This window comes from Chenopodium quinoa, unplaced genomic scaffold, assembly GCF_001683475.1.
Source record: "Chenopodium quinoa cultivar QQ74 unplaced genomic scaffold, ASM168347v1, whole genome shotgun sequence".
Taxonomy (NCBI): domain Eukaryota; kingdom Viridiplantae; phylum Streptophyta; class Magnoliopsida; order Caryophyllales; family Amaranthaceae; genus Chenopodium; species Chenopodium quinoa.
Genome location: NW_018743021.1, coordinates 349,018 through 363,847, shown reverse-complemented (window position 1 = coordinate 363,847; position 14,830 = coordinate 349,018). Strand labels below are relative to the sequence as shown.

The 14,830-nt window shown below is 44.6% G+C and overlaps 1 protein-coding gene across 1 annotated transcript; it reads left to right on the top strand.

The window, feature by feature from the left end:
- Positions 1 to 1,565: 1,565 nt before the first annotated feature.
- Positions 1,566 to 13,488, top strand: LOC110730013. The gene is made up of 10 exons (XM_021909795.1): positions 1,566 to 1,917; positions 10,497 to 10,579; positions 11,145 to 11,222; positions 11,295 to 11,384; positions 11,602 to 11,661; positions 11,745 to 11,822; positions 11,932 to 12,600; positions 12,713 to 12,850; positions 12,933 to 13,002; positions 13,090 to 13,488. The coding sequence occupies exons 1-9, from the start codon at positions 1,566 to 1,568 to the stop codon at positions 12,999 to 13,001; spliced, it is 1,617 nt and encodes a 538-aa protein (XP_021765487.1). The 3' UTR covers position 13,002; positions 13,090 to 13,488.
- The last annotated feature ends 1,342 nt before the right edge of the window (positions 13,489 to 14,830 follow it).

Below are 14,830 nucleotides of genomic sequence, written 5' to 3'. Positions count from 1 at the left end.
TATGATGACCTTGGACAAGGTCTCAAAGTTCGATGGCTGGAAGCACAGGTTCTACCTGATGTCAGCCCCAACCAGACGAGAAAATTATGAATTCCGTTTGTACAATAAGAAGCCCGACTTGTTGGGCAGGAAGTGCGCTCTTCCCTGGATCCCAAAGGAAGATTTTGACAAGATAATTGAGGCAGGATTTTTCGGCCTCACAGACGCAACTCTGTCAACCGGGGAAACAATAAAAGTCCCCAAGAACTGGATTCCCAAGAGCGCCTGGCTCAGGGACGAGTGTTTCCTAGCCGCCTGCGGGCTAGGGCACATGTTTACCAAACGTATGCGCCTGAGTTTATATCCGTCTGTAGTATTTTTCTATCGAAATTGATTTATGATATTGACCAATTTCTTTCTTTTTGCAGAAGAAGCATTAAACATGTTGCACTCGGAGAAAAATCCCAAGCGGTCTTCTGCAACCATCCACAAAGATCTTGCGGAGAAAGCTGCGGCTGAGGTCAAAGCCTAGGTAACAAACGCCTGACCCTTTCATAAGTTGATCTTTTAAAATCATTTTTCCCGGATGCTAACCGTAACTTTGGTTATTTTTGCAGGGAGGGGATGTTGGAAAGTCGTTTGAGAAGCAACTCAAACAGGCTAGGGAGGAGAACCCTGCCGTTCTAAAAAAAATCAAAAAATCCACCTCTGCATCAACTCCTGGCGCCTCAGTCGGGCATCAGCAGATGCGGATAGCGGGGCGACTCGAGAAGATAGGCGGCAGCGTGTGCCTTGATCTTGTCAACCCCTTATCAGCAGCCGCGGGGTTTACCACGTCTGCAAGCGGTTCCCTCTTGGCTGGCTCTGAAGGTAAGAACCCTTTTGAATCCCCGCTTGAGCTAGGGTGGCCTTTGCGGGTGAAATCCCACTCTCAACAGACGTCATCTTCAGATGGCCGGCAACAAATAGGTGCTGCCTTAGTTTCGCACTCATCACGTATTGATTCTGGTGCAGATCAATCTCCCCGCTGGCCAGACGTTCAGAAGCATGTCAAGGCCATGCTGGAAGCCGTCTGGAAGAGGGATAAGGACAATATCCCTGGGATAGAGACGTTCAATCTTGAACGCATTCTATCCCTTCTGGCTGAGGTAAGAAACTTGTCAATTCAATTTTATTTTTTCCAAGTGTTTTATCCCGCCTGCAATACTTATACCGCCTGACATTTTGCAGGCCATGCTGCGGGTGGACGGGCTCAAACGTCCTTATTCCCGCAAACGGGAAGAGGTAAAAAGGGCCTAGAAGTCCGCCACAGACGCTGATAATATTGCTTTACACTCGACTATCGTAAATGAACTTGAAACTAAAGCAATAATTATGACACAGCCGTCTAGAATCCAACAGCTGGAGTCAGATCTGAAGACGGCCATCAGCGGGCGACGGATGCTGAGACGGCTAAGAAGGAGGCGGAGGAGGCCCAGAAGAAGGCAGACGAGAGCGCCAAAAAGGTTGATGAGGCGCTCAAGAAGGCCTAGACGGACCTTGGCACACTTAAAGGTGTTTCCGAAGAGAACACCAAACTGAAGACCATGGTTCAGAGGCTAGAGAAGGAGGCTGCTCAGGCTCAGATAAACTTTGCAGCAACCCTGGAAGCGGAGCAAAACCGCCTTGTTGCTAAGAGTGACGCTGACAATGACGCCCGTATGAAGATTGCCTGGGCTGCCTTGTACCCAGACGCGGATTACAGCATCTGGGCACTGGCGCACAGCTATGCCGAGTACGTGGTGTACTTGAGAGAACAAGGTGAGCCAGAGCCTGCCTCTTTCGAAGCCTGGGTCAACTCCAACAACGAGCCGTCCGTGCCTGAGCTTCCTAGTCCTGGTGAAGCACAGGAGATACCCTCAGATGATGAGGAGGAGGACCAGGAGGCACCGTCTGCAGGTCAGAAGTGACCATTCAGCGGCAGTATGCCAATCTCTGCTTTTTTGTTTTTTCTTTTATTCAGCGGTTGTATGCCAAAACTTGTTTTTTTCCGACCTGCGTGCCGAGTATCCTTGTATTTACCGGCTAAAGAGCCGAGTTAATTAACAATTTCTTTCTCCCGGACGGGGTCCGATTAACATTTGATCCACTACAGCCGTTTGGTTGGGTGAACTTTTATGAAATGCACCGACTGAGTCGGTTTTGATCATTTTGCATTTGAATTTTTAATTTTTCATTTTTCATTTTTGCCCAACTTATCAAAAGCATGCGTCGATTTTTCATTTTTGCCTAACTAATCAATAGTCCGGCTGTCCTTGCCCTTGGACGGCTGTGTGGTTGGTTTCAAGTGGAGTTGGTTGATTGACTTGAAAACGTCTGATGTTGTAAAGAGCATGATATGTTTGCAAGTAAATCAATCACAATAGTGATTTCCCTAAACCAAGTGCACAGCCGTACACCTACAGGCGTTCCAGTTACTACCCAGACGGTGCTTATCCGTCTTGGTAGAGATTTCATAGCCATTGTACGACTCCTTTGCCCCAATTGAGGTAGGAATTGAAATTTTGGAATAAATAACCAAGTGAGATCTTCAGCCGGTGACCGACTGATGCCCCAGGGCATTCGGTATTCGGCAACTTGATCATTCTTCACCGGTCATTTTGGTCAGACGGCTATGAGTTGACCAATTTGATCGTTCAATTTTTGTCGTCTACATGGGTACGTAGAACTGACAAATAGTCTGTTCTGTGCGACGATTGCACCCGGAGGGGTGTCGCCGGACGCCTTTGTCCATGTTGGGGCAGACGATTTTATAAAATGAGCAACCATCCGGCCATTTTAGCCTCTGGTCTTGTTTAAGACCGGTTGTATAGCCACTAAACGTTTTTGTGCTTAGTTTTTAGTCAAAGTATTGAATTTACACTAAGTATCGAACTCAGTTTTTTAAACAAACGAGTCTGTCTGGGTATTACCCAGACGGACAGACAAATATTTGATCATACTAAGTATCAAACTTAGTTAGATAAATGGAGAATCCGTCTGAGTATTACCCAGGCGGATAGTCAAGAAGTTGAATAAACAAAGTATCAAACTTAAATAAACAAGGGATCTGAGTATTACTCAGGCGGTCCATCAAATGTAACCTTTACTAAGTGTCAAACTTAGTTAGTAAAAGAAGAATCCGCCTGGGTATGACCCGGATGGATAATCAAACAATAACTCAATTTTGCAAACAAAGTCTGAATCTTCATTAATTGACTCACTGTTTACAAAAAGTTTACAATCTCAGAAGTAGTACTTTTTTAGATTGTCTACATTCCAAGTTCTAGGCAGACGCCTGCCATCTGGAGTTTCCAGGCGGTAGGTTTCATCCCTTACTTCTTCATAGATCCGGTAGGGGCCTTCCCAATTTGGGGTTAGCTTTCCCAGCTCATTGGCCCTACCGGTTGCCTCCATTTTTCGTAACACTAAGTCGTCAACTTTCAAAGGACGCTTGTGTACTTTTTTGTTGTAGGCTCTCGTCATTCTCAGACGGTAAATCTCATGACGCAAGGCGGCATTGCCCCTGCGTTCTGGGAGTGAATCCAATGCCAGGCACATTGCTTCCCAGTTTGCCTCTTCATCATATAGCATGACTCTAAGAGTCGTCTCGTAATGTTCGATGGACAAGACGACTTCAGCACCGTAAACCATGAGAAATGGGGTTTCACCGGTTGCCCCCTTTGTTGTTGTCCGAATGGCCCATAGGACATGGATTAACTCTTCTGCCCATAAGCCACCGGCTCTTTCTATTTTCTTCTTAATTCCATCTAAGATGAGTTTATTGAAGGCTTCAACTTGGCCGTTTGCTAAGGGTCGGCCAACGGATGCAAAATTTCTTGAAATCCCCTGATCTCCCAGCCAAGTTTTTAGCTGAGGCGTCTCAAACTGAGGACCATTATCAAACACCATAGACATTGGTACCCCATACCGGGTGATAATGTTTTTCCAGATGAAGGAAATTACGTCTGAGGTTTTGATGTTTTTAACCGCCTCAGCTTCTACCCACTTGGTGAAATAATCCACAGCCACCAAGATGTAGCGCTTTCCGCCTGGAGTAGGCGCGTAAGGACCTAGAATGTCCATGCCCCATTTTGCAAACGGGATTGGGCTGTGGATGGCCGTCAGATCAGTAGCCGGACGGTGAATGAGTTTGCCAAATTTTTGGCACTTGTCACATTTCTTCACCAACTCCTTGGCGTCTTCCTCAAGAGTGGGCCAAAAATAGTGTCGCCTGGCTCTGACGGCTAGGGACTTGCCGCCTATGTGAGAGGCGCAGAATCCCGAGTGCAAGTCTTCGAGAACTTCTTTCTCCTTTTCTGGGGTGACACACTTCAACAAAGGCTTCAGAAACCCCGCCTTGAAGAGTTCTCCATTTTTCAACTCGAATCTTGCAGCTCGCTTTTTCAGGACGGCTGCTTCATGTGGCGAATCAGGAAGTGTGCCGTCTGAGAGATAGGCCCGGATGCCATCCATCCCGGTAGAGCTTCGGTCTAGAATTCCAACGGGATCCTCATAGATGCTTCTCTTTTCAAGAACTTCCCAAAAGACTGACCGAGGCGTATCATGGCAGGCGGAAGACGCCAGTTTTGACAATGCATCCGCCTGATTGTTTTCCGACCTAGGCACCTGATTCAGCCAAAATTCCTCAAGTGCCTTGGTCTCTTCTTTGACTGCCTGAAGATATTTAATCATAGCCGGATGAGTAGCCTCGTAGCTTCCCTTATACTGGCTAACAACCAATTGAGAATCAGAGTAGGCGTCAATTTTCATGGCCCCTGCCGCCTTACACATGCGAATGCCGGCTAGCAGGGCTTCATATTCCGCCTCATTGTTAGAGGCTTGAAGCGTAGTGCATACTTAAATCTGTCCCCTTCAGGAGACTCGTAGATTACGCCTGCACCACAGCCGTTCCTTGTAGAGCTCCCGTCTACATACACTTTCCAAACCTGATCAAGATTATCCGGAGCCATCGGACGGGTCATTTCAACAATGAAGTCGGCAAACGCCTGACCTTTCACTGCCTTTCTTGGTTCGTAAGTGATTTCAAGACTTTGCATTTCAATAGCCCATTTCAACATTCTCCCGGATGAGTCCAAGGTAGACATTGGCCGCTTGAGTGGCTGGTCGGTGTAAATCACTACCGGATGTGCCAGAAAGTAGGGCTTCAATTTTTTGAAAGCCATATACAGAGCAAGGCCAAATTTTTCAACCATGGGATACCAGAGTTCAGCATTTTTAAGAACATGGCTAATGAAGTAAACCGGGAGCTGCACGCCGTCTCGCTCAGCAAGGAGAACGGCACTGAGGGCATGATCTGAGACGGCTAAGTACATGTACAACGTCTCCCTAGGTAAAGGACTGACCAACCTAGGTAGAGAATGTAAGTGCTCTTTCAACCTCTGGAATGCCGTCTCAGAATCATCCCCCCATTCAAATCTGGTCTTCTTCCTGATTGCTTGGAAGAAGTAGAGGCACTTGTCGCCTGACCGGCTGAGGAACCTCCCCAGGGCGGCCAGACAGCCGGTGAGTCTCTGCACTTCCTTGACAGAACGGGGTGACTTCATGTCTATCACCGCTTGTATCTTTTCAGGGTTAGCCTCTATCCCCCTTTGATCAATCAGGAATTCGAGAAACTTCCTAGACTCAACACCAAAGATGCATTTCTTAGGATTTAACATAACCTTATGCCGCCTGAGGGTGGTAAATGTTTCTCGGAGATCAGCAAGGTGATCCGTCTGGATCTTGGATTTGACTATCATATCATCAATGTACGCCTCCACATTCCTCCCAATCTGATTAATGAAGACCGTATTAATCATCCGTTGGAAAGTGGCAGGCGCATTTTTCAAGCCAAACGGCATCACAGTATAACAGAATAACCCCTGATCAGTGACGAAGGCCATCTTCTCTTGATCTTTCTTCCACAGGGGTATCTGATGGAAGCCGGAGTAGGCATCCATGAAGCTCATCAAGGCGTGACCGGCTGTAGAATCGACCAGACTGTCGGTCTTTGGAAGCGGGTAACTGTCCTTTGGACACGCCTTGTTGAGGTCTGTGTAATCAACACACATGCGCCAGGTCCCATTCGGTTTCTTAACAAGGACCACATTGGCCACCCAGTCGGGAAAATTACAAGGCCGGATGAACCTGGCGTCTAGAAGCTTTTTGACTTCGGCAGCTGCCGCCTGACTTCTTTCCTCACCGCGGTTTCTTTTCTTTTGCCGGATGGGCTTCTTTTTAGGATCCACGGCGAGCTTGTGGACAGCAAGATCTGGGCTGACGCCTGGCATCTCTTCCACTTCAAAGGCAAAAATGTCTTTGAATTCCTTCAGCAGAAGGTGCAAGTCTGCACCCAAAGTAGCATGAGCGACCGTCCCAACCTTTACAGTACGTTCCGGATGGCTGTCATCCAGAACGAGATCAATGCTTTCACCAGCCGGTTGGGGACGGAGCTCATTTGACCGTTCACCGGTCAGTGATTGCTATTTTTTCTCCTTCTTCACCTCCACCAGCAGAGGTGCCTTTCTTTTCTTTCCGGCTGCTGGTGGGGCAGGTGCTGGATCGGCATCCTTGACATTGTCAAGGTCAATTGGTTCCTGACCGCCTGGGGCCACAGTGTCCCTAACGGCTGAGAGATAGCACTCCCGGGCCGTCTTCTGATCCCCATTCAAGGAACCAACAGAGCCGTCATCCCTCTCATATTTGATGAGCATCAGAGACGGGATGATTACTGCCTTGGCTACGTTGAGGGTTGGCCAGCCAAGGATAATGTTGTAGGCGGTCAACTCCTCAACGACCAAGAATCTGACGACAATATGTCGTCCTTGGCCTTTCTCCCCCAGCCGGATGGGTAAGTCAATTCTTCCGGCTGGGTAGACCATCCCACCCCCAAAACCAACCAAGGGGTGGGTGACCGGATGCATGCTGCTGACATTGTATTTCAGCTTTTGCAGGCACCGGAGGCTGATGATGTCAGATGAGCTGCCGGTGTCAATAAGGATCCGTCCAACCAGCTGGTTGGACACCTTACATTCAATGACAACCGGGTCATCATGCGGATGGCGGACGCTGCCCCTATCCTTCTCAGTAATCAAGACGTCTGGGAAGGAGGTGCTTGCAGACGCCTGCTCATCCTCATCCTTGTCCATCTTTCGAAGATGGCTTTTGGTGCCCCGGATGGTAGGGCCACCACAGGAGAACCCGCCTGCTATTGTGTAGACCGACTCTTTGTCGGTATCCGAGCTGCTAGCAGGCTGGGGGGTAGTCTTGGAGGACTGAACCTTGCTTTTCTTTTTTGCCCCGGCTGGGGACTTAGAAATGTAGGACTTCAACAGCCCTTTGTCAGCCAGACGGTCCAACGCCCGCTGAAGACTGAAGCAGTCGTTGGTATCATGGCCGACCTCCTCATGGAACTGACAGAATTTATTTTTGTTCCATGACTGGACAAAACTCTTCATAGGATTCGGCTTCTCAATGGACAGCCGGTCCTTTACCTCCATGAGGATGGAGTTGCAGTCTTTGTTAAACTCGTACTTGGGGACGTACGGTTTAAACTCTTTCTTTTTCTTCTAAGACGACTGGTCAGAATCATTAACCGCCCAGATTTCTTTTCTTTTCTTCCTCTCTTCTTTATTTTTGGCCGGCTGAGCAGACCGACTGTCTTTCGGTTTGTCGGACTTCTTGGAGTCCGACTGATTACCAGGCGAGCAGAGGTCGGTAGCTTGAATGTAACTTTCCGCCTCCCTCAGGGCCGCCTGTAAGGTGAAAGCCCCTTTTCTGACTAGGTCAAACTTAAAAGTCGACCCGTCTCTCAGACCCTTGAAGAAGTCTGTAAAAGCTACCTCGTCAGACAGTCCTTGGATCTGAATTCTGATCAGACTGAACCGCCTGACATAGGAGCGCAGCCCTTCTCTCTCTCCCTGCTTAATAGTGCTCAAATCAAGGCTTGTTTTCTTAGCAGGGATGTTCATTGAGAAGTTGGAAGCAAACAAGTTGCCAAACCATTGTTGGGCAATGCCCTTCAATGTAGCCGGGAAGCACCGACACCAAGTGGCATCATCCAACCCCTGCAGATACATGAGGTTGGTGTAAGCCATGAGGTGGTCTTCCGGATTGGTGGTACCGTCATAAGTACCAACCAACACATTCTTAACCTTGGACGGCTGAGCCGCCTCGGTTATCTCCCGGGTGAACGCAGAAGGCTGTTCACCCAGGCGTAGCAGACGAAGCTGCCAGTCCAATGGCTGGACATTTGGATATGCCGCCTGACCTCCAAAGAGGGTCGGCTGCATGAAATGAGGGGGATACTGGCCGTAGACCTGAGTAGGCACATACGGTACAACTCCAATCATATGAGGGCCAAAATGGACGGTATTACCACCTGTCTGACTCTCGTGCAAGGAAGATGCATTCCCGGCAGAGGTATTGTTGAAGCTGTCTAGAAAGTTCGACGTTGAAGCCGACTCAGACAGCGACTGGTTTCTCTTCCGGTTAATGATCTCCCGGGCATCAAGAGTTGATTTTTTACTTCTCACCGGCTGTTGAGTCCGGCGGGAGTTATTGTTATTCCCCTTGGGGAGAAGAATTTTGGACCAATCAATGGTCCCAGCTGCCTTCTCCTTTGGATGAGGAGTGGGCTGCCGATCTTTGACTGACTTCCCCTTTTCTAGAGGAGTCTTCTTGGCCGAATGACCTCTACTTGGGCCAGCCCGGCTCTGGGTGATCAGCTCTTTAATTTCACCCTTGAAACTTGTCATGAATCTCATGAGCTCATCTCGGGTGACAGGCGCTGATCCAGCTGCCGTTTGGGTTTCCCCTTCCAGCTGCCCAGGGGGTCTACTTGCACTCGCCTGGGAGGCACCCCGCTCCAGAGTCTCTCTGGGCCGGATGCGCTTGATTCTGAGAGAGCCGTCTTCGGCTGTAAAGGTTTCGACCTGAGGATCTTTATCCTCATAGTCTGTAAAGACTTCTTGGTCTTCACCCAGACGGTTAGGGGGTGGTACAGACTCTTGAACCATCTTCGAGGTACTCTCCCCACAGACGACGCCAAATCTTTTGGGTGTTTTTGTCCCTCGGGAGAGTTATAACACGAAGACTGATCCGGGGTGAGCTGTACCTGCAAAACAAACGGAGACACCAGATGGGTGGTGCTCCGCCTCCGACGCACAAGTTAGAAACTTGAAGGGAGAAAAAGGTGCGGAAATTTAGGTAGGGATCTGCTCAGATTCCAAGCTCAGGATGTCTCTATCAAAGAGTAAATGTGTAATAAATGATCAAAACGTGTCCCCAAAAAGAGGGTCATCTCCCTATTTATAGGGTCTTTGGGATTTGTGCCCCTGATTAGGTCACTGTACCCTAATCAGTGGTGGGTTGCGCCGCTTTGCGGCTTTCTCGGGATTTGGGCCTGAAGGCCGCCCTTTTTTCCCTTATTTTCTGGAGCGACACGTGTCAAGCAGAGATTGGTCCACTTTGGGCCATCCTGAGGTTGACACGTGTCGTCCTCTGATTGGACCACGTGGCAGGGTAAAATTACCCTAAACATTTGCCCCTCATAGATGTGACGTGGCACGCCACGTGGCATCTGTGACATGTGTCACGCTCCGATTGGCGGTAATTTTACCATTAGATCCCGCGTCAACTAGTGAGAGTTCTTCACAAGAGTTCTTGACCGCTGAACCACAGACAATACATAGTACCATTTAGTAGTTGCATATTTATTTATCTTATATTTACTTTATCTCTAAATTACGAATTTTCCCCAAATCCAGTATGGGTTCAGCTGAACCCACTGAACCCATACTGGAATCGCCACTGCGACTGAGTAACCTTTGACTAAGTAACTCCTGACCGAATAACCCTAATTGATCGAGTAAGGGTCTGTTCTGATTGACTGAACTGAGCTGAACTTATTGGAGCTCAACTGAACTGAAATGTATTAAAAATTAAGATAAGAACTTAACTTAACTTAATTTATTGGAGTTGAACTGAACTGAAAATAAGCTGAAAAGAACAGACCCTAAATGAGTAATCCCTGCCACAATTTGTGATTCTCAATTGAAAAATATTTTGACACTTTTGCAAGAAAGATGTTGGTTTCATGTGCAATAACAATAATAATTCACACTCCGGGTTTAAAATTTCTTAATTTTGTGATCTTAATTCTATCGACGGACCTAGCAACAAGTGATACGAGTTATGATTTATTGGATTTTAAAAAGCAAATCGAAATCTCAACAAAACGTTAGAATGGTACTACACCAATCCCGTACTGTTAAAAAAAACTTCAACCAAACATCTCTAAATGGTACAATGCCCTGTAATCCTGTAATAAGTTTTTAGCTGATCACTAAATTAAAAATAAAATAATGCATAAAAATGTGTACAAACAAGCTAATAACAAGTGCTTGCTATATACCAATATGGCGCTCTGTAGTTTTAAATAAAATTTATAAAGTGGTTTCTACTTTTACTCCAAGTTTCAAACTACATATGAACAGTTAATCCATTCCTATATAGAAGATTTATCACTCAACTTTCAGACATTCTGCTTGAGATTGAATCCTCATTCCTTCGTGCCCAGGTGCTGCAACTCCTCAAACTTCAATGTACAAGAAATCAAAGAATATGTGTTAGTTTTGTGCAGTTTTATATGATGAAGCATACACATTTCTGAACTATCAACTCTATAGCATTTCGAGTTGACATAGTGTTATGCATCCCACAAAAATGAACCAAATGTGAGTGCTTCCAAAATCAGCAATTTCAATCCAAGGGGAGTAACCGAAACAACTTCATCATTTTTTGTCAACAACTTTTTTTTACCCACGTTAGGAAGCCTGATATCTGGTATATCAAACAAGGCTTGCATCTGACTTTCGACCAATGGCATAACTTCTTTTGACATTGACTCTGCATAGCTAGTAAGAGTTACTTGATTAACGGGAAATACATGTTCATCTTTTTTATTAACGAACAATGTTAATCTAGACCCATTATAGGTATTTCGCCCAGCAATAGTAAGGACTGTCAGGTCATTTCACGCGGATGACATGGACTACTGCACACTCTTTGTGCTGACGCCACATGCCAACTCACGCTAGCCGTTTACACGGTCGATAACTCATTGTTGACGTGGTTTAACTCAGGTTAGGGGTTACAATGTTCAAATTCCTATTTTACTCTATCATTCATTCTCTTCATCTCCTCAACATCGAAATTTTTGGGTAAGTCTTCCTTCAGATCTTGTATGTCAAATTTTCTATATTTCATTCTGTAAATCCTACTCCAATGTCCAGATTAGTATGGGCCAACATGTTTTGGGAAAACGGGGTCGATGTCCGGATACTCAACAAATTGCGGAAATTTCAAGGACATGCTCCGATTCAGTAAGTCATTTTTTTGAGATTCATACAATGGTTGCTTCGTTTTTAATTGTATGTATTCACTTTAATTGCGTCTACAAACAATCATATACTCATTATGTGTGAAGTATTTCAATACCGTATCGCTCTTAATTTTCAATTTTAATAGCATAGCTTACACTATTGATTCTTTAATTTTGCTATGAAATTGGAGAAGATGATACTTTTCATGTAACTGCAGAGGCTAATTGGTACCGGAATGGTTCCAAAAACAATAGAGTTACATCCCGGACTCTTCATGGTAATCAAAAAATGTTGTAAGAATCCTAAACTACAATTGCTACAGTATACATTCAATTACCTGACTTAGGATATGTATTGTAGGATGACAGTTTGACTTTGGGAGGTGTTGTGAAAGCAAAAGGGCAAGTGATTAACCAATACTCATCTGCAATGCGTAGAGTGAGTTTCATTCTCATACTTGTAAACATTATCTAGATGATGGTATTGCTTAATTAAAGGCTAATTTAGGCTAATGCATACATATTGACCTGTCATACATGTATTGCAGCCCCCAAATATGACTTGTCGGGTTGAGTCTTTTGGAAGAATATGCCAGAAATTTGATGAACAAAGGAAACGATGGGTTTGTGATATGGGGTTTGGGGGGCTGCTACATTTTGCTTCACATATGCACTTACCCCGACAGTTAGCTTACTGGGTAATGACCCGTATTGATCCTATTAATCGGTGTTTCATTGGAACTAATGGTTGTTCGGTTTCCTTTTCGAAGAATCAAGTGCATTGGATCTTAGGAATTCCTACATCCAAGGATATGTCAGGTGTAGTTAGGATGAAGGTCCAAAAAAATTTATTAAAGTACGGGAGGTCGTGGGAGACAAAAGCTAATAAACATTGTTCAAGGACATATACTTCTGTTGGCATTCCTGTTACAGGGATCATGATGGATAGATTGGAGGGACACTTTGATGCACACCAGGAAGAAGAATTCAAAACCTTGTTCCTAATTATATCCTTGAAAATGATATTGTGTCCAACACAATCTCCCAGATTGTCAACTGATTTGTTACCCGCTCTGAGTTGTTGTATGGACAGCCAAGACTATGATTGGTGTGACTTGGTGCTAAGCAAATTTTTGGAAAGTGTCTCCAATTTTGCACGACGGTTTTATGTCAATGGATTTGCAGGTGGAAGCGGTGGCTGTTCAATTTTTGCAGTTGTGAGTACCTCACATATGGATTTTTGTGGTTTGTTGTTGAGTTAAATATTGTTGGTTACACTGTAGATTAAATAGTTGATGTGATTATATCTGTTAATTGACCTCATTTTAGATATTCTATCTTGATCGATTAAACTTGGATCCCAATGCTTGGGATACCTATCCACGAGTGAAGGCTTGGACCATGCAAAGAATTGGGTATGCTGGCAAGCTTGACCGAACCTATAGTGGTGACTATGGAAAACTCGGTGTACGTTCAATATCTCCGTGTCCTTACTGTGGTTGTGGTGCATTTCTTTTAACTAACAGATTGATATCGTTGTTTAATGTAGGTTATTGATGTAGCTTACGGTGAAAGACATCCTAAGCTAGCACGGACCACCTCATTGTCCAACTTATGATGTGGGTATTGTATTTGGAAACCATTACACTTCACGTCTTACAATTGCACCTTTTCCTTTTAATGAAATGTCTGTCATGGTTGTTTAGGATGTTTCGGCACTCGTACCGAGTAGTGGTAGAGGTAGGCGTAGACGGTCGGATTTAAATGGGTTACGTTGGTGTTCGAGGTACTTGTACGATGGTACCTCCCCCTCCCAACCAGGTGACGTTTCAACAAATGCGGAAGGTGACGAGTATTGAATGTTATACATCGTTTCTTCGTGTTTTAATTGGCTCATTGAGTTGGTAGCAAAACTTTTTAATTTGTGTTTTAGATTCATGTATAATTGTACTCACTTCCAAAATACATGTCTTGCAACTACATGTCTTGATATTTAGTTGTATTCTTATATTGTTATAATTTGTTATAACTTGGGTTTATATTCTTTATTAGTAGGGGCCCAAGTATTGAGTAGTTGGTCAAAGTGATGTGGCCCATCGAAATTGGATTCATTAAAATTCTGAATTTGTATTTTTAATGTTTTGATTTTTTCATAAATGGCCCATATGCATAAATGGCCCAATTGCATAAATGGCCATTTTGAATAAATGGTCCATTTGCATAAGACCTTCAAATAAGCCCAAACCGTATAAAATAGAAGAATTGGTTTGAAGGGCTTCTTTGAAGAGGAAATGTAAAGAACCGATTTGGTTATCCACCATTCTTTCACCAATTACTTTTTCGTATAAAGCATCCTCACATTACCAACATCTTACGTTAGGACACAAAACAAAAACAATGTCACATTGTTAGGGGAGCCAAATTTAAATACTGAGATACATAACTGTTCTTCAACTACTATCTAAAACATACATCATTACACGGACGTATAAAGCATCCTCACATTACCAACATCTTAAGTTAGGACACAAAACAAAAACAATGTCACATTGTTAGGGGAGCCAAATTTAAATACTGAGATACATAACTGTTCTTCAACTACTATCTAAAACATACATCATTACACGGACGTATAAAGCATCCTCACATTACCAACATCTTACGTTAGGACACAAAACAAAAACAATGTCACATTGTTAGGGGAGCCAAATTTAAATACTGAGATACATAACTGTTCTTCAACTACTATCTAAAACATACATCATTACACGGACACTTGCAAGGTTCAACCTTCCATCGTTAAAAATCAAAATATTAGGTCATCTTTACGCCCTATTTTGCAACTTTGATGCACTCTGATTATTGTTCACTCATACCTACAAGCTCAAGACCCTTCCAACTCATATGAATGATACTCTTAGAGTTGGCGGACCCATACCAGTCAGCTCCACAAGCACCTTCGCATCCTGTTCAACACCTTCACCCCTGATGAACTCCGGCACTCCTTTCTTGATGTTGCATGACGTTATCTTTCCACGACTATCTTTCCTAATATGCATTGTGGTCGTCCATCTCCGACTTTTATGTAGTTGTACCTCACAGGGGTCTTTCAGTCCTCCAAAATGTGCCCGGGCAAAGTGAACAGGGACGTTCTGCATAATAAGAAAATAAAATCCATGTGAAGACCCATTTTAATGAAAATAACCAAGTTCAACACTTTTTTTTTATCCCTGTTGCCCACATGTAAGCGTCAACAATTTTATTAATCCCTGTTGCCCACATCCCAGCATACATGTAATTATAGATTACCTTCCACATGAGTGTTTAAAATTGAACTTAAGGGCTAACGGCTCCGATAAAGGGTGACTCATCCAGATTGTGACTAATATGTGTGACTATATTGGACTACTAACTCTACATAACACTAATAAGTTTTTTTAAGTTTTT